The 24,571-nt window shown below is 43.2% G+C and overlaps 1 protein-coding gene across 1 annotated transcript; it reads right to left on the bottom strand.

Moving 5' to 3' along the window:
* Window positions 1-2,798: 2,798 nt before the first annotated feature.
* Window positions 2,799-5,641, bottom strand: LOC144828038 (uncharacterized). The gene is made up of 2 exons (XM_078686175.1): window positions 4,143-5,641; window positions 2,799-2,930 (listed from the first exon to the last, which is right to left on the bottom strand). The coding sequence occupies exons 1-2, from the start codon at window positions 5,639-5,641 to the stop codon at window positions 2,837-2,839; spliced, it is 1,593 nt and encodes a 530-aa protein (XP_078542301.1). The 3' UTR covers window positions 2,799-2,836.
* Window positions 5,642-24,571: the final 18,930 nt, after the last annotated feature.

Raw genomic sequence — 24,571 nt, 5'->3', positions numbered from 1 at the left:
TCACGCAAACACACTCTTCTCAGGCCACTATTTACAAGATATCTGGAGGACTCACCTGAGAAGGTGAAAAGAAGCTATTTACAAGCCTGTACAATTAAAACTACTCATGTTTTATCCTATATTTACCTCACCTTATTTAGTTTAACGTCTTGTGACTCTTTATTTTATTGTCTTTCGACTCTTTATTTTATTGTCTTTCGACTCTTTAGTTTAATGTCTTTCGACTCTTTATTTTATTGTCTTTCGACTCTTTAGTTTAATGTCTTATGACTCAGTCCCTAACTCTTAGGATCAATATCACCTACGCTTCCCGCTGGTGAACCTGTTGTCTCCCAGTGGGGTGTTCTATAGGGGTCGGCGGTAAACCTAAGGTGCACCGACGATATGTACTATTCCTAATTTAGAAGAATTATCTGATTATCTCATTTGGGAGTTCTCTCCTGTCAAAAACCACCCGGTCCTCCATTTCTCAGTTACCTGCTAGAAGGGAATTCCTCATCCTTCTAAACGACAGCACCTGGTTAAAAAGAAAGGTTAGTCCTGTCATGGAAACAACACTCAAATATATGTATTGGACATTATATCTTTATTCTACAATTAGACATAATAGCATTAGCAATCTAGACATGATTGAAATTAGTCACCATCTACAACCTAAAAAGGGAGGAAAATGGATGATTATATGTATTCTACACTAACTCAGAACGCCTCACCTTATACGTGCGTCTTTCCATCTCAGCAGCGGAGCTGATCCCTCTCTCCCTCTCGGGTCTTCACTCGCTCGGGACTCTGCTCTCCCACTATGACGCACGAATACACGTCTGCACCGCTATGCCTCGTTTACGCTGCCTTGGTTCCGAAACTCGAACCCTCTTCTGGACTCAGTCTCTGTCTCTACCACTCCTGCATGTTGGCCTTACAGGACTCTCGATCTCTTCCTCCTCTTCGCTATAAGCTAGTAATTGGTATCAGTCTCTGCACCAGCTCTTGGACCAACTTCATCTGTCTGCTCCACACATTGCTCTCTCTCTGTCTGCTACCTGCTCTCTGATAATATAGATCTCCCTTTCTCTACGGAAATTTACAGCCTTAGGCCGACTCCCACGAATTCCTGTACCGGTCTCCGGCTGCTTACGCCTTCCGCAGTGGCCAATTGCATGTTGCGTCTACCGCCGAAGAGCCAAACACATTCCTTCGATAAGGGCCAGTCTTGACCGGTTCCTCACTAGCGAATAACAAGTTAAACTCTAAACATTACCTTTGCTCTGCAAGCGCCTCGGACAGACGAGGCAGCTATCTAAGATGGACGAGGCAGCTATCCAAGATGGCTGCCCTATGGTTTTCGGGCCTGCAGGCCTGACTAATGGGAAAAGGCACTAAACCCTGTCAAAGCGCATAGTTAAGCCCTACAAATGAACAAAAATGTTACTAAGACTGAAATGGTAGTAGATTATAGTCATTACTAGTCTACGAATAGGCTAGAAATTACCCTGGCGTAACACTCCACTCCTGACTATATATACTAGCATTGAAGGATTAGAATAACAGCTAATCTAGGGGGAGGAATCTCACACTGAATGCATGTCATTTGTGGAATAATAGGAAACAAAACTAAATGATCTAGCCATGACATGTGGACGGAACATATGGAAAAAGGATGGTATACATTGAATGCAGCAACAAATAGCAACTAAAATGCAAATTACCAAAACAATTCCACCTAAAATTTGGCGTACGGAATGTAAATCTGGTAGCCAACTGAAGAGCCAGTCAAACCACCCTACGTTTAAATGTTCCCTCACTTCTTGGGTCAGCTCATGTAATTTGTTAAGATGGGATCTAATGGATTGGGAATGGTCTGAGAAGTTAAAACAACACAGACCTTTAAAATCTGAGCAGCCATGATCATGTTTTAATAATAAGTAATCAATAGCAGCTCTATTCTGCAAGATGGCACGGCGTTCTCCTTGATTGTCTAATAATAGGTCAGTTAAAATAGTGGAGGTATTATTGAGGGATTTTACCATCCAGCAAGCAAGTTTACCTATAGTTTTGGCATTATAAACAGATAAAGCAGGAACACCCACAATGGACACAGCTAAACTAAGATATTCAGATTTGGAGAAAAGGTGACGTGATGAATCACATTCACTTGAAAGTGTAGGAGCATCACGTGCAACACGGGATGACATTGTTCCATCAGGGGAAAACATTAAAAGACTTAATCGCGTTAAGGCACATGGACCTCCAGAAATATTTGCCGGGATGTAGGACCAGGATATATTGCCACAGGAAAAGAGCCATCCGGCTGGTAATAACACATGATAATAATGACTTGCAGTTAATATTATACGTTTACAACTCATGCTATTGTCGAAGGAAGTGCATAAATTAGCAGTTCTAGTCTGACACAAAATTCGTTCATGTATGGAGAATGAATTAGAACGTTCTAATCGTAATTGGGCACATTTGCCTATGTACCTGTGGTCACATGTCATATTATAACAGACATCACTCTCAGTGATGTTATAAGTTGAAATTTGAAAAGTCAGTGGGGGTTCTGGTTCACTTAGAACAGTACATGAGACGCAAAAACTGTAGGGTGTAAAGTCTGAATGAATGAACTCGGGATGAACTTCAGATACATTAAAGAAATGTAGAAGGGAAGCTGTGGATATTGGGACAGCCACAAGGCACGTGGTGAGGAGGTCATTGATGGACCTCATAGATGCTAAGCAAAAATGGGATGAATTCGTAATAGTTCGGGCCAAGCTGGCCCAGAAATTAGTAGTAATGTCCCACGAAGCAACAGAACGATGTCCTCTGTCCACATGGTTCATCCGGTCCTGGACACTCTCTTGACTCTCGTCGCAGCAGACCCACGGGAGTCCAACGACGACACATCCGGCAGCAGCAATCCATACAATGATCTGCAATTCAAATAACAAGCATCACTTATTCTCGCAGATAACACTTATCAGCCGGGACTACATCCCAGCCTTCCTGCCCTGGTCTCATCACTAATACTGTGTTATCAGATCCTGTTGCAATAATTTCGGCCTGTTCAGGGGGATTATTCGGCGACTGCACCCACACTCTAGCTCCAGGATTATCGGTGGAACCAAAGCCACCCGTTCCGCGCATTGTTAACAGAGTTGGAGCAGTGCCCTTTTGAATCGCACCACTGACAACAGGCATAATAATCAATTGAGCAATTTGAGCAGTTTCTTGAATCATTATTTCAGAATCGCCACTGTTCAACAGGATAACTTTGATTTCTCCTTGATAATCACTGTCAATTACTCCACCAAGCACCTGGATGCCTTTTAAAGCTAAACCAGATCTCGGGGCAATCAAACCAAAATGTTCTGTAGATATTTGGACACCTATTCCTGTTTCAATTATGGTAATCACATTGACTTTTAAAATCGTGGTTTTTAAAGAATGCAGGTCTAAACCTGCAGATCCAGGGGTAGCTCTACGTGGAGCCAAGGCTCCGGGGGTGATTTCCCTATAGGACTCTGTACTTTTAATCGTATTAGGTTTGACATCAGCTGCTGGAGGAAATAAACGCATTAAAGGAGAATTTGCATACAAATATGGTCTGTTATTCAAAATCAATAAAGCATCTGATAAATGATCTCTCCAATTCTTTATGGTACCATCTGACAATTTGCGTAATTGATCTTTCAGCAATCCGTTCAATCAAACCGGATGCTTGTGGGAAATAGGGTATATGAAACACCCAATCAATGTTATTTTCGGCACAGTAATTTTGTACTAATCTTCCTTTGAAATGTGATGCATTGTCAGATTGCACCTAGAGTGGGGTACCATAATACAACGTAATTAAATCCAAAGTCTTCAATGTATTCACTTGTGTAGCATTCTTACAGGGGAAAGCGATTAAGAAACCGCTAAAAGTATCAACAACTGTGCAAACATATTGGCAGTTTCTACTCATGGGTAAAGGACCAATATAATCAATCTGCCAAATCTGTGCAGGGGATTTGCCTCGATGCAACTGGCCTTTCACTATTTGAGGCACCTCTCTGTGTCGGGAATGTTGGCATATAGGACAGTGGAGTATGGCTGTTTTAATCAAATCAAGGGGAATATGAATGCCTCTCTCAGCAGCCCACCTGCTTGTAATTTTCTCTCCAAAATGTCCTGCTTTTTGGTGAACCCATTTCGCCAAGCCTGCCAAATCAGAATTTTGTTGGTCCACCACTGCCTCAGAAATTTTAGATTTCTCATCTGCAATATTATTGAACAATTTGTCAAGAGAATCAATAGGCATATGAGCATCAACATGAAAAACTGTCACATTGCTTTGAGGAAGTAACTCCCAAATGTCCTGCAATAATTCTTTACCCCAAATCTCTTTGTTGTGAACTCTCCAATTACGGGACTGCCACGTAGGCAGCCACATCACTAAACCATTTGCAGTTGACCATGAATCGGTAAAAATATAACATTTTCCAGGTAACTCTTGTTTCAGAACTTGATAAACAGCATATAATTCTGCAAACTGACTACTTCGCCCTTCACCAGTAGTGCTCAGTAACTTTTGGGTTGTAGGATTATACGAGACTGCTTTCCAATGTCTCTTCTCTCCTATGTACCTGGCTGAACCATCCGTAAACCAAACGTGTTTTCTATCCTCCACGGACAGATCATCGAACGGCATACCCCATTTAATAGGTGATTCCTGTACTACAGGTACGGAGAACTCATTCTCTCTCTCTCCCATCGGCGCCTGCGCCACTTTCTCATGCAACATTGCCACTCCTTTTGGACCCACACGAGCCCGGTCTTGTATAAACCACTTCCACTTTATGATGCTCGCTTCCTGAGCATGTCCAATTCGATGAGTTTTCGGCGAACTCAAAACCCATTGCATAATAGGGATCTCTGGTCTCAAAATCACATCAAGTCCCAATGTCAATTGTTCAGTGTCTACTAAAGCCCAGTAACATGCAAGCAACTGTTTCTCAAAAGGTGTATAACGCTCACCAGCTTCCGGTAACTTTTTAGTCCAAAAACCTAGGGGTACTCTAGTTTTACCTTGCTTCTGCCACAAACTCCAATTTGCATACATATCTTGTACAGATACATTCAGATCCACAACACCATCGCGCACTGGCCACAAATCCAAAGCATGCTGAATCGCTTCTTTCGCCAAATCAAACGCATCTTGCTGTGCTTTGTTCCATTCAAACGCATTCTTTTTACGTGTAACTTTGCACAAGGGGGCCACAATCTGACTCAAATGTGGAATATGTTGGCGCCAAAAGCCAAACAAACCAATGAATTTTTGGGCTTCCTTCCTATTCTTAGGGACTGCAAATTCTGCAATTTTCTGTCTCACTTGAGGAATTACTTCTCTATTTCCTTCATGCCAATGAATACCTAAAAATTTCACATGTTGCGCTGGACCCTGCAATTTGTCAGGATTAATCTCCCAGCCTTTGATTTGTAAGTGTGCAATGATTTGTTCAAATTGTGTTCGCACCTGATCTTGTGTCTCACCTTGGATTAGTATGTCATCAATATAATGACACACCTGAACTTTGGGGTCAACAGTCACCTCATCTAAATGCTCTGCCACTATCCGATGACAGATTGTCGGACTATGCATGTAGCCCTGGGGAAGACTTCTGAACGTCATTTGACGGCCATTCCATGTAAAACTGAATTGTTCCTGACATTCGGGAGCAATTGGAATAGAAAAGAAAGCATTAGCAATATCAATGGTTGCATACCATGTTCCTGAATGTTTCTGAATTCTCTCAATCAAAGTAATAACATCAGGGACTGCAACAGTCAAATAAGGTATATGTTTGTTCAATTCTCGATAATCAACTGTCATGCGCCAAGAATTATCACTCTTACGGACCGGCCAAACGGGATTGTTCCAAGCCGAAGTGACAGGAATTATTACTCCTGCGTCCATCAAATCTTGAATGGTTGCACTGATCTCATTATGCCCACCGGTAATGCGGTATTGTTTCATTGCAACCACTTTCGTGGCTTGAGGAATCTTAATCGGAGGCATTATTAAACGCCCAACTCTTACAGCTTTTGTTGATATGTAATAGTCATGTCCGAATTTGTAACATCCATCATCTAAATACAATGTCATACCTTTTAAAATATTAATGCCAATTATATATTCATCAAGAGGTACCACCAATACGTGATACTCTTTTCGGGGATTCCTTCCTAATTTTAACTCAAGTTTAGTTTGTACTGCGGGGGTCTCTTTACCACCTAATCCAGTAATCGTGTAGCCCTGTCCTTTAAACTTTTTAGGATTTCCAGAAATTAGAGTGGCCTCCGCTCCAGTATCCACCAATGCTCGGGCCCTCTGTATATTTCGATGTTTCCAATAAATTTCAATATCTACATAAGGCCTATGGTCTTTACGAGACCAATTTCGCACTGGAGCTTGACCTACTTCCTAGTCTCGTTTACTATGTTCTTGCGCCCAAGTCAAATCAGGATAAAGACTCTCATATCGTTTGGGTAGTTTCGCTTCTCGTTCATATCCTTTATCCTCATGAAAAGGATTTTTGTCATTCGAAAAAAATTGTGATCTTCTCTCAAGAGATTGTGATCTTTTATCTCTCATCCTCACCTCTGGGGATTGATCTCTCTCTATCCCTCTCTCTCGTACAGAATGGTCTCTTCTTTCCTCTCTATCTCTCTCTTTCTCTCTCTCTCTCTCTCTTCTGGAATAAGATGATTCATCTCGTGTCCTATCCCACTCTCTTTCTCTCCCACTCTCTCTCTCTTTCTCTTGATACGACCTAGTATCATTGTCACTGTCATCAGAGCGGTTGTGGTCAAGGTCCTGTTTACGAACCATCCGAGCACCTTCCTTCTTATCCAAGCCGCGCTTACGGAACATAGCCCACAGCACGTTATTAGGCTTGTCACGAATATCCTCTTCATTGACACCATCCTTAATCAGAGCTAGATACATATCACGTCTAGTGAATAGGTAATTATTAGTGCGACCTTCCGGTCGAGACTGTCTTTCAGGTTTAATCCAGTCACCCAACTCACCAAGCTCACGCACAGCTTCAATCACGTCAGACAAAGGATTACCAGTCTGATTAATCAACAAAGTCATCATCACTTGTTTGTAAGCAGAAGGAGAAGTACGAATTATTCTGTTCCTCACAGAAGTATTAAGCACACCATCCATCAATCTATGTGCCGTACCTAAAAAGATAGCGGTCTTCATGCATTCCTCTTTCAATCGCTGAGACGCATCTCTCAGAGTATACCAAGGCTTGTCATTCAGAGGCCAATCAGACTCTGTCGGGTACTTATGATTGCAGCCGTCAACTGCCAACTGCAAGAGATTAGTCTGATTATTGCCATTATAATGGCGAAAACTCTCCTGAATAGTACGATCAGAACTCAAAGTACAAAACTTCATCGCATCACCTTTATCTAACGAGATACCTGAAGCACCTGTGTCAAAAAGACGGGCCATCCAAGTCAGTAAGGATTCACCCGGCTTCTGCCGGAAACGATCCAAAATGTCATTTAATTCTTGTTGTGTGTAATCTTCTAAGCTGTCAAGCGGAATACCCTGGGGAGCATTAGGATTGCCCTGTAATTTACGTTGATAAATCGGATGAGCAGAAATATCAGTACGATCTTTAGAAGGGTCTCGACACGTAGCACGAGAAGGCGCACGCGTAATATTCTCTTCAGCTGAAGAAAATGAATCAGATGAATTCCAAATATCACCATCCCATTCGTCGGGATTGCAATCGAGCCCTGCCTTCGCAACAACCATACGCACTTTCCTGGTATTAACCTTTCCACGTCTGTGTCTATATTTGTACTTCGCAATGCGGACAGCAGCCCTTTCGGCTACAGCCTGATATGTCTCAAGTTTGTCAGCGAGCAATTTATTTTGACATCGCAAAAGAGTAACATCATTTTGAACCTGAACAAACTGTTCTTCCAAAGTCTTATTCTCACGTTGTAATCGAGAACAATTCTCATGTACAAGCCTGTACGCATTCAACAAAATCCAACCTCTCCGTCCCAATATGGGAAGCTCATTGCCTTTCGCAAACGGGACTTTCTGCAAGCACGCAACCAGCTGAGCTGGCTCGGCATCTTCCAAGCACGAATTCCAGTTCTCACTCAAACCAGTAGAATTAGCCCATTCATGCGCAAGCGCTTCATAAGCAGTCGCCTCCCAACCAGGAATTTCCATAGGCAATCGGAAAGGCGGTTTCACTTTCTTCGAAAACATTTCGTACAATCAAAACAAGAACAATATCAATCAAAAACTGTACAATAAATCAAATATATACAAAATCACTCACGGCGAGAACCCACGGATCCTCTCAAGAAATCACGAAGGCACACCCGCACCCATCAATCGAAAGCGGTTCGTGACGCCAAATGTAACAACCGGATTTTGGGAACTACTAGGCTACCTACCGTAGCTAACCCAATCGTCACGCAAACACACTCTTCTCAGGCCACTATTTATGAGATATCTGGAGGACTCACCTGAGAAGGTGAAAAGAAGCTATTTACAAGCCTGTACAATTAAAACTACTCTCATATTTTATCCTATATTTACCTCACCTTATTTAGTTTAATGTCTTGCGACTCTTTATTTTATTGTCTTTCGACTCTTTATTTTATTGTCTTTCGACTCTTTATTTTATTGTCTTTCGACTCTTTAGTTTAATGTCTTTCGACTCTTTAGTTTATTGTCTTTCGACTCTTTAGTTTAATGTCTTACGACTCAGTCCCTAACTCTTAGGATCAATATCACCTACGCTTCCCGCTGGTGAACCTGTTGTCTCCCAGTGGGGTGTTCTATACGGGTCGGCGGTAAACCTAAGGTGCACCGACGATATGTACTATTCCTAATTTAGAAGAGTTATCTGATTATCTCATTTGGGAGTTCTCTCCTGTCATAAACCACCCGGTCCTCCATTTCTCAGTTACCTGCTAGAAGGGAATTCCTCATCCTTCTAGACGACAGCACCAGGTTAAAAAGAAAGGTTAGTCCTGTCATGGAAACAACACTCAAATATATGTATTGGACATTATATATTTATTCTACAATTAAACATAATAGCATTAGCAATCTAGACATGATTGAAATTAGTCACCATCTACAACCTAAAAAGGGAGAAAAATGAATCATTATATGTATTCTACACTAACTCGGAACGCCTCACCTTATACGTGCGTCTTTCCATCTCAGCAGCGGAGCTGATCCCTCTCTCCCTCTCGGGTCTTCACTCGCTCGGGACTCTGCTCTCCCACTATGGCTCACGAATACACGTCTGCACCGCTATGCCTCGTTTACGCTGCCTTGGTTCCGAAACTCGAACCCTCTTCTGGACTCAGTCTCTGTCTCTACCACTCCTGCATGTTGGCCTTACAGGACTCTCGATCTCTTCCTCCTCTTCGCTATAAGCTAGTAATTGGTATCAGTCTCTGCACCAGCTCTTGGACCAACTTCATCTGTCTGCTCCACATGTTGCTCTCTCTCTGTCTCCTACCTGCTGTCTGATAATATAGATCTCCCTTTCTCTACGGAAATTTACAGCCTTAGGCCGACTCCCACCAAATTCCTGTACCGGTCTCCGGCTGCTTCCGCCTTCCGCAGTGGCCACCTGCATGTTGCGTCTACCGCCGAAGAGCCAAACACATTCCTTCGATAAGGGCCAGTCTTGACCGGTTTCCTCACTAGTGAATAATAGGTTAAACTCTAAACATTACCTTTGCTGTGCAAGCGCCTCGGACAGACGAGGCAGCTATCTAAGATGGACGAGGCAGCTATCCAAGATGGCTGCTCTATGGTTTTTGGGCCTGCAGGCCTGACTAACGGGAAAAGGCACTAAACCCCGTCAAAGCGCATAGTTAAGCCCTACAAATGAACGAAAATGTTACTAAGACTGAAATGGTAGTAGATTATAGTCATTACTAGTCTAAGAATAGGCTAGAAATTACCCTGGCGTAACAGCAACATACATCCGACTCGTCACATCTTTCGCTGTTTCTCTCGCTACTTCATCTGCAAACCCATTCCCTCGACCCACATCATCCGTAACCTTCTTATGCGCACTACACTTTACTATCGCAATTTGGGTCGGCAAAGTAAGTGATTCAAGAAGTTCACTCACTAATTGTCCATGCTGAATTTTCGTACCATGGGAAGTAAGAAGTCCTCTCTCTTTCCACAAACGACCAAAACTGTGAGCCACGCCAAATGCATATTGGCTATCAGTAAAAACATTCACTCTCTTTCCTTTTGACAACACACACGCTCTAGTCAATGCTATCAACTCCGCTGCCTGTGCTGAATTCTGTGCAATACGTGCTGTTTCAACAATCATGTGCAAAGTTGTGACAGCATATGCTGCAGTCGTCTCTCCATTCGGAAGCTTAAAGCACAAATCATCTACCCATAGGGTACCATCAGGATTTGAAAGAGGAGTATCTTTCAGATCAACTCTACCCTTCGTTTCCTCCTCTGTCCGGAGAAAACAGTCATGCTGTTCCTGAACATCTGTCTCTACAAAAATTGGCAACAATGTAGCTGGATTCAATGTATTGCACCGCTTGATGTGCACATGGCTAGCCAAAAGCGTCAACTCATAACCTGACAAACGTGCACTGGTAAGATGTTGAGTCTTTGTTCTGTTCAATAGGGTATCCACTGCATGTGGAACCATCACAATTAATGTATTATCCAATACCAAACCAGCAGACTGTCGGATAGAAACAGCTGCTGCTGCTGTAGCTCTTAGACAACTAGGCAACGCCCTAGCTACCGGATCTAAAGTGGCTGAAAAATACGCACATGGGCGCTGCTTGTCTCCAAATTGTTGTGTCAACACTGAAAACGCACAACCTTCTCTCTCGTGTACATAAAGTGTAAACGGTTTACTATAGTCGGAGGTACCCAACACCGGAGCAGAACACAATGCATCACGCAATTCAGAAAACCTCTTCTGACATTCGTCAGACCAAGGAAGAGAGTGTGGTGTGTCCTTAAGAGTAAGTGCCAACAAAGGTTTCGCTAGCAAAGAAAAATTCGGAATCCACTGTCTACAATATGAGGTGATACCTAAGAAGGCATGCACCTCTCTCTGTGTGCATGGCACAGTCATTTGGGCAATCGCTTGAATACGTTCTGGGGTCAATCGTCTTCCCTCCTTCGACAAGAGATGACCTAAGTAGGTCACTTCTTGTCGGCAATACTGCAACTTCGAAGGTGACACTTCATGATGAAGGTCAGACAGGTGTCGCAACAAAGAAAGAGTAACCTCTTTACAAATCTCTTCATCATCAGCAGCAACCAACAGATCATCAACATACTGGATAAGAGTAGCACCAGAAGGCAATGCAAAAGTATCAAGCTGAGTTTTCAAAGCCGGATTATAAATGGAGGGACTCTCACAATAACCTTGAGGAGCGCGTTTAAACCGGAAACTGCGGCCTCCTAAAGAGAAGCCAAAAATATCCCTACTTTCCTCAGCAATCGGAATACTGAAGAAAGCGTTCTCCAGATCAATAACAGAAAACCAAGCAGATGAGGCAGGGATCATAGTCAATAAAGCAGTAATGTCTGGGACAACAGGAAAATGTGGCACAACAATCTTATCGACCTCTCAAAGGTCGATCACAAACCGATACACAGGTGGCTGAGAAGAGTCAGTACGCTTAAGGCCAAGCAGAACAGGACTATTACACACATTACCTCTCGTTTCTTCAACCACACCTTTCTCAATCAAATCATAGATAATCGCTAAAAGAGCTCTTTCGCCATCACTGGAAATTTTGTACTGAGGAAAGCGAGGTAATTTAGCATTCGACTTAAGGGTAACAACGTAGGGTGGAATTTGCAAGAGACCCACATCATTAGGACCTGTAGTCCAAAGTGTATCAGGGAGAGAACACAGTTCCAGTGGAAGGCGATCCTTAGATAGATACGTCGGGGAAATCACTTTCTTACCCACTGTAAGATGTACTCCCAAAGGAGAACAAAATAATGTTGCATGCAATCTTTTCAACAAGTCCAAACCCAACAAATTCTCGCCACAGCCAGTCGTTAGAATAAGGGGAGCCTCCAAGTCACAAGGACCAATAGAAAGGGGCAAAGGACAAGAAATCGGGTTACGAACTGGGGCGCCAGAAAATCCTATCGAAACATTAGTCAAGCCAGACAAGGGTGCGCCAGGGAGTTTAGAGTGCATGATAGAACTCTTTGATGCACAAGTATCCAAAAGAAAAGGTTCTGCCACACCTGATGTAATCACTTCAACATAAGGTCCATTCTGGTCTACTGGAACTGACACTACTCCCTCCCTTTGTCCATGGCTGTCCTAACTATCATTAAAACCAGCACTCTCACTTCCAACATAATAATCATCAGTGTAGTACTGAGCGGACTGGACGGTCGGAACATTTTGTTGGTCAAAATAATTTATAGAATTCTGAGGGGAAAAGGAACGTTCATTCTGGGGAAACGTACCACGTCCCCTACCCCTAGGTACTTGTTGGTACCACCACGACCTCTCAGACCAGACATACCATTCGCACGCTGTTGCAAGATCGGGCAACTATTCTTGAAGTGACCTTCCTCTTTACAATAAGCACACTGATTAGGGCCCAGCGGGAGTCGCGAAGCAAAAGACTCAGGCTTCTGCAACAGTTTCCGTAACTGTGGGGGTTGCTGAAACTGACGCTGATTAGGGCGAGGCGGATAAGCCTGCTGCAGAAGAACTTTCGTTTTTAATTCTCTAGTCTTCTTCTCTACTTTATCCTTCTCATCTTTATCTCTATTCTCATAGTATTGTGCAGTAGCCAATATCTGGGCCGAAGAAGAAACAGCCCATAAACTTTCAGAGTCCTTTAACTTATTAGAAAGTTCAGGAAGTAAGTTAAAAACAAACTTATCTACAAACAACCTTTGACCACCTTCTGTACTCATGTCCTGACCACTATGATCAATGAATGTTTCCTCAAACCTAGTGAAGAAATCAGACACACTCTCATCTTTCTTTTGTTTACATGCTGCTAACTTGTCCTAATTCACCCGCAAAGGAGGCATCATAGTTTTCATTAAATTAATAATCCTACCAGGTAGTTCTGCAACTAAGGGTTCAGGTTTGGCACCTCCTACCTGCCGACCATCTGCAGCAGTAATATTAACCCACGTATCTCCTAACTCTGGCGCGTGATCCTCGTGACGGATCTTCGCCCACAAGGGTTGAGGAACTACATTACCCATCAACATATCTATGTCGGCTAAATTCATAACACACGCATCAACTGTCTGAGACAACTCCTTGTAATAACCAGCAGGATTTTTACGGGGGTCAGGCAAGGTCTGCTTAAGAGTCAGGACCTCAGCTCTCTTCCAAGGGACATCCACCCACACTCGCTGAAAATGAGCCGGTGCAGCCGCAATACCATGAGCGGCATCAGCCACAACTGCCTCTCTCCATACAGGGGGAACCTCTCTCATAGGATACTGCTTCACTTTTCTCCTAACAGAAGGGTCCGGTTCGAACAATAACTGAGGTGGAAGTCTAGACCTAAAAGTGAGTAGTGTCTCTACCGCTTCCTCAGCATCGGAACACACTATGGTTCCTTTAGCAAATTCAGACTGAACATTAATCAATTCCAGTGGAATTGAACCCAACTCATTATCTTGCCACTCGTGACGAAGGAAGGTACATATGACATCAAAAACATACCTTTGTTTTGGTGCCTCCTACTGTAGGAAGATATCCATAACCACTTGTGGACCGTACTTGGAGGCATTCGAAACCCATCTACGAGCAAGGAGATCTAATACTGCCCGCTCTTCGGGACCAGGAAGCTGATTACGTCTCTGCTTACGTTCAGAAACAGGGGTCATATTCAGTGACCCAAAGAAAGGAGTCAAAAGACTAGTGACAGTCTCAGTCATTCGTTGCCGAGCAGAAGGAGAAGAAGTTGACATGAGGACAGGAGACAAAGTGTTTTGGGGCAAGAGAGACATAGGGACAGAAATAAGAGAAGTCCAAGATAAAGGAGTGTAAGGCAAAGGAATTTGAGGCAAGGCTGGTGACAAAGCTGGCGGCCCTGGAGGGGGCTGCGCCGCGAGAGGAAGAACCACCTGTGAAGCAACAGATGGCTGAACAACAGCAGGGGGTTGAACGACAACATGGGGTGCAACAACTGGAGGTAACGGAGGTGCAGTAGCACCCTGCACATAAGGGGGTGGTAATTTCAGTAAATGTGACATCTAAGGATCCTTTTCAGGATCTTCAGTCACATTTGAAAGGGGAGGATGCAAAGTCGGGTAACATTTGTCAATCGCCATGCAATGTTGTCTATCTGACACTTCAATCGCACGATCTTCTTCATCCTCCTTATACTGCCTAGCAGCTTGCATAACCAACATATTCCTTTCCTTCCTATCTCTTTTAGCTTGCTTAATTTCTCGCTGTTTGGCTTCCTTACGCCAAAGGCGGAAAGAGTCGAACATCACCGGCCGGGCTTTCTTCTTAAATAGCGCAACTTCTAGATATCTAAAACATCTGATTCAAAACTACCATGTTGGGGCCATCGTAAAACACCATCTTTCCTTGTATAACAGACCCATACTTCATTAAAGGTAATGGGACCCACAGCATGCTTTGAATAGAGCTCATAAATTTGAGTTCCAACCGGAGGTATCGGACACGAGTCCTCCAATCGGGTATCCTTATTACAACTACAACAAAACCATTTCCTAATTTTGCCAAACCAGGCATATTAAGCTCACTAGTCTTGCTTCAAACTTCAAGGGGTTATCAAAAATAATACACTTGTAAATATACGAACCCCTCGGCTTCGACTATTGCAATGGCCGAATCAAAACGAAGAAACAAAACAAAGTTGTGGGAGCGACCCACTTATATTTAACCAAAATGTCTGTCACGCCACCAGAAGACCGTCTAACGTCTCGCCTTACAAATCATCACAAGAGGGTCCAAGACAGGGCGACAGTCAGGGCAGCAGTCCTCCGCAGCCGTCGGAAAGGGGAAGCCTCGCAGAAAAAAACCTTTGGTCCACGTCGACATGCAGGGGTCAATGAAGTGGCGGCCGTCCTCCAGAATTTCCTCACTGGGCTCCTCACAATCTTCGGGCTTGGACCAGTACCGCTAAAGTCGCCCCACGTGGGCGCCAGTTGAAGAACCGGGATTTAACCCAGCGGCGTCAGGGGCACGCCTAAGATCTTCGAGTTCACCTGTCTTGGTATTCAAAGACACGGAATACTTCTGGATGGCGTCAGAGACGAAGTTTATTAGCTGCAGCTAGTAACAGTGATCCTAGAAATACATCACAGTGTAAATTCCCAGGAGACTGCTCATTTTACTAAGGCGAGACATTTCCTTTTATACCCAATATTCACATTATAAATGTACACCCACTGCACAAAATTCTAGCCAATAAGATACATTTTCAAACAAAGTATCACATAGCAAAAACTCAATTTACAGTATCCCAACCCAAAAGTTAATTATTAGGAATGTCCCAAATTCAATCTCCACAAGCCGGACAAACCTATAATTGAAAGCATAACCCATGTAATGAAAAAACATAAAAAAGAAACAGTAACAGATGCTGAACAAGATAAGGCATGTGCAAGGAAACTAAAAAGTTAACAATGTCCTGAACATCGATTGGCAATCTCAGACAAAGATCGATCAGGGAAATTGGCTTTGAGAGGTCAGTTTCAGGTGAAGAGGTCAGTTTCTTACAGTTCATTTCAGAGTCAAAAATAAACCTAGTTAATGTATACATGAACTAAGAAGGCCAGGCCACTTTGTTTGCCAGGCTACCTTTACAGGCCTACGTGAGGGCAACACAAAATGGTGGCACAGAACAAAATGGAGTCAGACTCGAGAATTACAGAACCTCAACACTCCATCTGGATATTTCCATTCTTTTCTTCATAATACTTACATTTAGAGTTCTTGAGCGCCTTAACATTTGTCTTATAAAGATATATTTCATTAATCAATGCCAATGTTGTTGATTGTGATCAACTAATAATTCTAAAATAAATCTTTGTGCCTGCATTCCATCCTCTCTGTTGTTATTGTTAAAATGAATTGGTTTCATTTAAGGGCAAATCAATACTGAATGCTAACTCTCCCTCAAAGCTTCGAGATGACTATCAAAGGTCCATACGACCAGTGGGGGATTCTGTTTGATGACTATATCAAACAATTGAGGGTTAAAACTCCTTGCTCCATCAAATGTCAAACTGAAACTTATGGCCAGGCCCTCAGCACAACTTCAAGTGTAACCAGTTCCCATTGTGTTTAACCTCGTACAAAGAATATGGCCACTAGGCCTGGCTTTCACTTCCAGGCCCTGTGTTATACCAACCATATGTCCAACCCCGAATGTGCATGGTGTTCAGCCTTACATAATAGAAGTTGAATGGATTACATGCCTTGGAGCAGTCCCAGCATCCGACCTCCAGTGCAGCCAACCTCTGCTGTGCACGATCTTAGTAGGGCTGGCTGCAGGGTCTGAGCTGCACCAGACACTGCCTCCAGTGCACAGTAAAACCAACTCTACAGCACTCTTCTTAAATGTAAAGTGTAGTGCTTATATAGCGCACGTATCACCCCCGATGGGGTCTCAAGGCGCTGTACACATACCGCTGTGGAACCCTTCCTGGCCTTTCCCTGTGAAGGGCCCACTCCTGGGCACCCCCAATGTGAGGCCAAGCATCCTAGCGCTGTTGGGGCCATTGTGGAGATTAAGCAAGCTATTGCCCAGAGTTGCAGAGTGGGACCCATGATTAGAATAGGCACAGAGGTGAGAATTATCAGGTCCGGGAAATTGAGCCCAAGAACCGCCGAGGCAGGAATTGAACCCTGGTCTGGGCCAGACCTCTGCATCAGGGTCTGCTGCTCTAACCATTGAGCCACACTTCTCCACTTATGCTGTAAGCAGCTGGGGCTCCTGGGTTGTTGTGAGACCATAACTTAACGCTGCCAGTGGCCAATACATCATGCGGCCAGGTCCTGCTGTGCATGGCTACTGTACTCACAGAAAGCCTGCGTGTTCATTTTTTTTTGGCCTACACATCAGTATATGGGTGTAGGGATGGCTTGAAGGTAGGCCTTATGCAAGCTTCAAGCCTTGACACAAGCTGCACATAGCCTTCAGCTCTGCAATGTACTCTGAGCAAAGGGCTTGTGGACATTCTTTGCACCCAACCACATGGGTTGCACATGATCAGGTTTTGAGTGCTAGCCAGGCCAGCCCCATAAGTCACCAACCAACTCTGCCTTTTGCCATGCTGAGTAGTCAGCAGTTCTGGCACTATGCCATTCCCTGTGTCACTGAACCAGCCATGTGCAATGGGTGCAGAGTGTGGCCTCCAGCTAGGGCCTGCACCACCCTCTGTGCCACAAACCCAGTTGTAAGGCTTATGACCAAGCCCTGGGCCAGCCTTTGGTTCCACAGTGCTCAGTGTGCAGTGTTTGACCCTGAACAGTTGTACTTTGATTTTTTCAGCATTCCCCTACCTGGCTCAAAATAATGCTTTTTCAAAACATTTTGAAAAAACTTTGCAAACATTTGCGGATCCTCCCATGGATTTGCAGATCTGATTTTGTGAATCCTGTAATGTGTATCTCTCTGCCATCAAAACATGGATGTTAACCTCTTACCTTAAATTAATTTGCAAGAACAACATCATTCATTTTTGTTGTCATAAGAAACGAGCAAGCTGAATTCCAGCATTGGCTGGAGGACTTCACTCACCAGTACACCGACCGCACCAAATTCCCTCAATTTCATCACAGACATTAATCTATCTTTCACAATACACATCAACAAGAAGACCCAGACAGCGTTGTATACAAGCTTCCACTTCTATGGAAAATAAAATCCTACTTACCTGAAACTGACTTTAGAACTGTAGTTCAAGGTTTAGCAATTATCAAAGTAGTAACAACAAATGGGGTTTGCCTGCACCAAAACCTAATACACTCTGGAACATGCCAGCAGTGCAGGGACACTACCCATGTGGGACATGTACAGCATGCCCACAAACGAAACATACCACAGAGGTAGACATCGGCACCCTCAGACCTTGGAGACAGACAAAGCATACCAACTGTAACAGTGAGAGAGTGATTTATTTAATAACATGCTCATGCTCTAAAAAATACGTTGGGATGACTACACATAAAATTAAACTACGAATCATGGAGCATAAAAGCACCATTCAGTGTAAAAAACAGGCCACTCATCTGACCAGTCATTTACTTGAACAGAAACATAGACCTGAGGATATGATGTGGACTATTTTGGAACAGCCATACATACCCAGACACATTACTAACGTCACCGCATTTCTATTCAGGAGGGAACAGCTTTGGGTGTTCAAGTTACGTAGCAATGTAGAGGGGCTCAATGATGAAATTGTGTGTACTTCAATTTAGTTCCACCTATCTCATTCTTATTTCATCAAGAATCCCGGCTTCTCTATTAAATAGAACTGCTTAAGTGGGGTTCATAGATGTATTTTTGTGGACTTCATTCGAGCTCCACCCATTCCTTTTACACTTCATTGAACCCCGGCTTCTTTGAGCACATTGCTCTTCTATTAAAGAATTGCTTGATATAACAGCGGCGTGGCAACCTGCATGGCACGGAGGTTTATCTAAATACATCTGTCTATGGCTCAGACTCTTTGTTTGATACCCAGGTAGATTTAGTAGGCCTCTTTATATCTGGATGTTCACTTACCAGGAGGTGCTTTATTAACAGTGACACCTCAGTTTGTATGTTATGAATGTTTTGTGTCACTTTGTACACAAATAGCGAGTCCCACTTTGCTTTTTGCTGTTCACATCAATATCAATATTTTGATTACAATTGGCAGGGGCGGCCTAAGGCATGTGCAAGCTGTGCACCTGCACAGGGCCACCAAACCCCTGGGGCCACCACACCAATATATATCCTAAATATAATAATCCTCTGAGGATGCCCCGCCCGGACCCCTTCTTCCGGGGCCCCCTACCTACGCTCCCTGCCCAGGGCCGCCATGAGCCTAGAGCCGCCCCTGCAATCGGGAACTGGCAGTACTGAGGACGATACGATTGAACAAAAATGGCCTCATGTGCAAATTGGTTATGATATCCATCATATTGTACCACCTTGTCCAGGATTAATATTTTATTTCTATTCGTTTGGGTGACAGGGTGCACACTAGACCATAACTCCCTATGCCCCTTGACACACGGATGACGTTAGGGTTTACATCAGACTACAACTCCCTACGTCCCTAGAAACTTTTTGAGGTTCTTTTTTAAAAAAAATGTTTTTATTGGAGTTCATGGTGCAATAAGGAAATACATAAATAGCCATAAGCAAGGTATAAGAACATCTGATACAATTATATGATCGCTCATATATAAGCAGTTAAAAAACACAATATTTCATGTGGGGATAAAAATTATATAGAAGATCTGTCAATAGATATAACAATACAGTACATTTCAAGTTCTTATTCTATCGTCCAGCCATTTCTTAACCGGGGCCCATAATCGTCTTCCCATTTCTCGTTTTTTAACACCTTTAAATTCATAGAGGCCAGACTCAATGTTGTAAATGGCCAAGAATCTGGAGATCCACATCTGAAAAGACGGGGCAGTAACATTCTTCCATCCGGTCGAGATTATAATTCTGAGCACAGCGACCGACATAAAAACCAAAGCAGCCTCATCCTCTGTTAAAACCAATTTAGAATCTGAGCCAAATAACATCAGTGTTGGGGATAGATCGATCTTATGACCTAGCAGCCCCTCCCAAAATGTTGTTATTCCATCCAGGGCGGGGGCCAGTCGCTCACAGGTAAAAAACATATGTAGTAAGTCGGCTTGCCCCTTATTACATCTCGGGCAGCAATCATCGTTCCTAACACCCCAAGCAAATAGTTTAGCCGGTGTATGGTACAGATTAAAAACTGTTTTAAAATGTTGTGCTCGTAAGTTGGACGCCCGAAAGATCTTTTTATTCAAGCATAATGCTAGGTCCAAATCTACATCCGGGTTTCCCAATTTGGTTGCCCAGTCACTTTCTACTTTTCCTACATCGTCCTGTAATCTGGACACCAGCATGTTATAAACATCTTTTATCTTCCTACAACTTCTTCCTATGCCCTCAACCACAGGAAAGTCTGCAAGGGGTTTAAGCTTTGGCCTACAAGCCTGCAAGATACCGGAGATTTGACCATATATAAGCCATTAATTCGAAGGGAGGCCATATCTCCTTTGCATGTCCTCAAACCCGCTTATCTTATCTCCTACCATTAGGTCTCCAATAGTCTTAACCCCTAAGCCCTTCCAGACTCGTAGGATCCCATCATTACTTAACTGAGGAAAAAGGCTTGAATTTTGCAAAAGGAGTGAAGGGTTGATTTTAGAGACATGAAAGAATTTTAAGGTTGATTTCCATGCTTGCCATGCACCTAGCAAGATCTTAAATCGCGCCTTCCTATAGAACCTATATTCCAGTTCCGTCAGCAGTAGACCAGTTGCTTTCCCCCCGAACAGTAGTTTGAAGATAGGAGGGGGACCCTGGTTGTCTGTAATAGTCGCACCAGTGTCACATTGAAACAGGATTGACATCTGGATTAGGAGACAAGTCCAGTGATACAATCTCAGGTTCGGAAGTGCCATCCCACCCCTTTCACACGGAAGGGACATAAGGGTCGTTGATCGTCTAACCTTACCGTACTGTCATATGAACCTGATAAAGACAGACTCTAATTGCTTCAGAATTTTCTCCTCAATATATAGGGGAATGGCTCTAAATAGATATAGCACCCTTGGAAACATCGCCATTTTTAAGACATTAACTCTCCCGACCAGCGAAAGATGAAGAGCATCCATCCTTTTCAGTTCTATCTCTATGGATTTTACGAGGGGGGGTAATTCTCTTCCACTATCTTACCCACTGTAGCATTTATCTTAACCCCTAAATATATAGCAGAATCAACATACCTTATGTCGGGTCTTGGTATGTTCCTAGAGGAGATTATCTGGGTTTTGGATTCATTCAGAAGATATCCAGAACCTTGACCGAAAGCTTTAGCCATCTGTACCAATTCTGGGAGTGCCTGCTGTGGGTCTGTTGTAATAACCGCCAGGTCATCAGCGTAGGCTAAGATCTTGTTTTCGTAGCCATTAAAAATCACTGGAGATATTCTAGGGCACTCTAAAATCTTCTGAATGAGTGGATCAATGTACAGAGCGAATAGTATGGGGGAGCAGGGACAGCCCTGCCGTGTCCCTCTACTTATCTTAAACGTATCTGATTTCTCTCCCATTGCCGTAATTGTCGCTTCTGGGTCTATATCCATAGCTTTGATAGCCCTAACGATATTTGGACCAAAACCCCTCCTGGCCAAAATGCTCCAGAGGAAGCTCCACCCCACCCGATCAAAAGCTTTTTCTGCGTCGAGCAGGATCATGGCCATCCCTCCCCCCACGGCTTCCTGGGCATCAAACAAAGTTATTGCTCTACATGTGTGATCTGTCGTACCATGCCCAGGAACAAAACCATGTTGCCATGGAGAGACAAGACCGCCTATGAACCTGCCCAACCTCTTCGCCCAGATCCTTGAATATAGCTTGGTATCGGCATTTATTAAGGATATAGGTCGATATGACCCCAGATTCTCTGCTGGTTTACCTTTCTTATGAAAGACTATAATGTTGGTTTCTTTCCACGAATCGGGAACCACCCCAGAGTACAGTATCCCGTTAAAAAGATCTACTAAAAGAGGAGCGATCTCTTTTTCAATTGCTTTATAAACCTCTGAGGGGAGACCATCAGGACCTGATGCTTTCCCTGGGGCTAATTCTCGCAGGGCAGATAAAACTTCCTCAGACGTAATATCCTTATCAAGTGCTATTCTTGTTATATCATCCAAACTTTTTGCGGTTCTAGTGATGGTGGCGTCGCGCGTCAGTTTTACGCGACGCACGCCACTTGCTATTCTTGAAACAACGGCTGGATTTGCCAGCTTTCCGCGGCTTGCGTCACGCTGTTTGGTGCACAGCGACTGCCTTTTCACAGCTGTAGGCAGTTTCTTCTTTTTTCACTGAGGCATATTTAAACCCCCAGAACCGGATGGAAATCACTGCCGACGATTCTCAGGTTCCGGCCCAGGGTAACGACAGACTAGGTGAGAGACTTCTACTTTATTGCCGGCCATCCTATTGCCCTGCTAATTCCATGTAATCATAGCGTGGGTGTATTAATGTCGGAGACTATTGAGGCAGCATTCGGCAGGTATAGTCTCCTTTTTGCAGGTTCTTGCTGTTTCTTGTCCCGATAAAAACTCTCTTTTGAAAAGTCTGGCTATGTTTGTATGGGAGTCTATTGTGGCAGCCTACACTAAGGTAAGTTTCCTTCCTGCTACTTTAGAAGTGAGGCAGCGCACTGGCTAGCTGTTTGTTTGTTTTAACTTTGATCCCAAACCATACATTTATTGTCATCTACATCCAATTTCCTAAGTTGTTTATATTTGATAATATTAACCCACAGGACTTCTTGTAATCCCTGGTTGTGTTTGTAATGGAGTCCATTGTGGCATCAATTTCAATTCTGATCCCATCTCATACATCGACTGTCATTGACAGCCCATTTCCACAGCTGCTGTCTTTGACTAGACTTAAAAAGTAACCCACATGATTTTATTTTTAGTGGTGGTGCAAAGTGCGCCTACTACTTTTTAATACTATTTCCCTATTTTATTCGGTTTAGTTTCTTCTCTTTTCGTTTCACAGAGCGTTGCTTCACGCCCTGAGCTGTTGCCAGGTGCGATGAGTTCCCTCCCGACTTGATATGGGTATGGTGGTATGTTATTGAGTCCCCATCTCTCTGTGAGGACTGTGATTTATTCACACTACAATTGAACGTGTGTTTTGTTTATTTTTAACATGTAGACCGCTGTTCAGCATGTATAAATGTAAAAACAATATTCCCCTTTTCCTTTTTTCAACAGGAGCACGACACCTATGCCTTGGGTGCCAACAATTATTGTACTCAGGTATAAGGGTGTATCGTTCCTTACACAATTGTTCAAATCCTTTTTCACTAGTAAGTAATAATTTTTCTTTATTTAGATATAAAAACAATATCTTTTTCACTACTATTGTAGTTACATCATCTAGGTCCTGAAGAAAGCCAAGATCACCGGAAGATCTGAAATGGCTGAAACATGTCGACCTCATTTCTAGCGCGCTCTCACATTTATTCAGAGCGTTCTTGCACTTTTTTATCCTTTGACACCAGAGGATATTTAATAAATAAATCTTTCCCCTGGTAGCCAATTGTAATTTATTATTTTTCACACTGCACTATATATTCATCACACTGCATTATGCTTCATTGATCTAAGTTGATCTTGATTTAGATCTCACTTAAAACATCCGTGAGCTCCTCCTTTTACACTAGCAAGGAGTTGTAGCTCCTTGGCTGCACTAGAGTGCAGCCGAGAGGAGATCCCCAAATGATGAAGCATGCCACTTCGGTGGGTGATGGGAATCCATCCTCTTAATTGAGACTCCCCTTTGCTTATTGTGTTAATTTTCTCCTGTTGGATGCATTCTGCAACACCGGTCTTCACACACAATTGTTCCTTTTGTCCTTCCCTTGTTTCAGACCCGTGGAATTTTGCTGTTGTCATAAATGGTTAGGGGATTTATTCGCGCAGGTCTTTAAATGTCCCTTGGAACCTCTTTCTTAACTGGTAGTATATTGTAATGACATTTGACCCAATCAACCCCCTCTGTAATGGATGTATTCTTTATAACCCTAAACTATATAGCATCTTTAGGAACTACTGCATCATGTGCAAACCAATAACGACCAAAGCGCTAGTTTATCAGGCACAATAATATACCATCTCAAAAGGCCATGGCATTGCCAAGCTCAAAGTCAAGATCTGCGGAAAATTTTAAAAGCAAGCCTTTTGATGTTATTACCTCAGACTCTGCAGCACCATTCAAAGTCACATCAGGCTTGTCCCGTAGCTTCTATAATTGGGAAAACAACTTAAAATTCAAATGTTCAAGGGGTACCTCATCCATTATTGAGCCTCCAGCCCAAAGTCGTCGACCAAGAGGCAACCCTCCCTGTTACCAAATCATGCCCTGTGTTGTCATTCTGATGTACCCAATATTGAAACATTTGCTACTTCATTGTACCATACTCTGCTGTTTGCTAGCTGAGTCTGTGCTATGCCAAGGGTGTTCAACATAGGCTGAAGAGGACTGAATCCAGTACAGCTTTCCATATCTAATTTAAAAAAAATGCATATTAAATTAATCCAAAGAGAGCTAATTTATGAAGCCAGTGGTTATCCTGAAGCTCTGACATAAATTAAGCCATCATGGTTCTAATTCGGACACTCGAGTTATATAATTATTACTGTAATGCTATACCTTGTGTGTGTGTATATATATATATATATATATATATATTACCTACTGGC

The sequence above is a fragment of the Lissotriton helveticus genome, chromosome 4_1 (genome assembly GCF_964261635.1).
Source record: "Lissotriton helveticus chromosome 4_1, aLisHel1.1, whole genome shotgun sequence".
Taxonomy (NCBI): domain Eukaryota; kingdom Metazoa; phylum Chordata; class Amphibia; order Caudata; family Salamandridae; genus Lissotriton; species Lissotriton helveticus.
The sequence above is the reverse complement of the archived record's forward strand: the minus strand, read 5'-3'. Positions and strand labels throughout refer to the sequence as shown.

Bases quoted from the DNA above. Each gene is read 5' to 3' on its own strand.
- LOC144828038 (XM_078686175.1), bottom strand. From the start codon at position 5,641: ATGCATAGTCCGACAATCTGTCATCGGATAGTGGCAGAGCATTTAGAT. The intron at 2,931-4,142 runs GTGGGCTGCTGA...TTTGAATTGCAG, and splicing joins GGAGAGAAAATTACAAGCAG to ATCATTGTATGGATTGCTGC.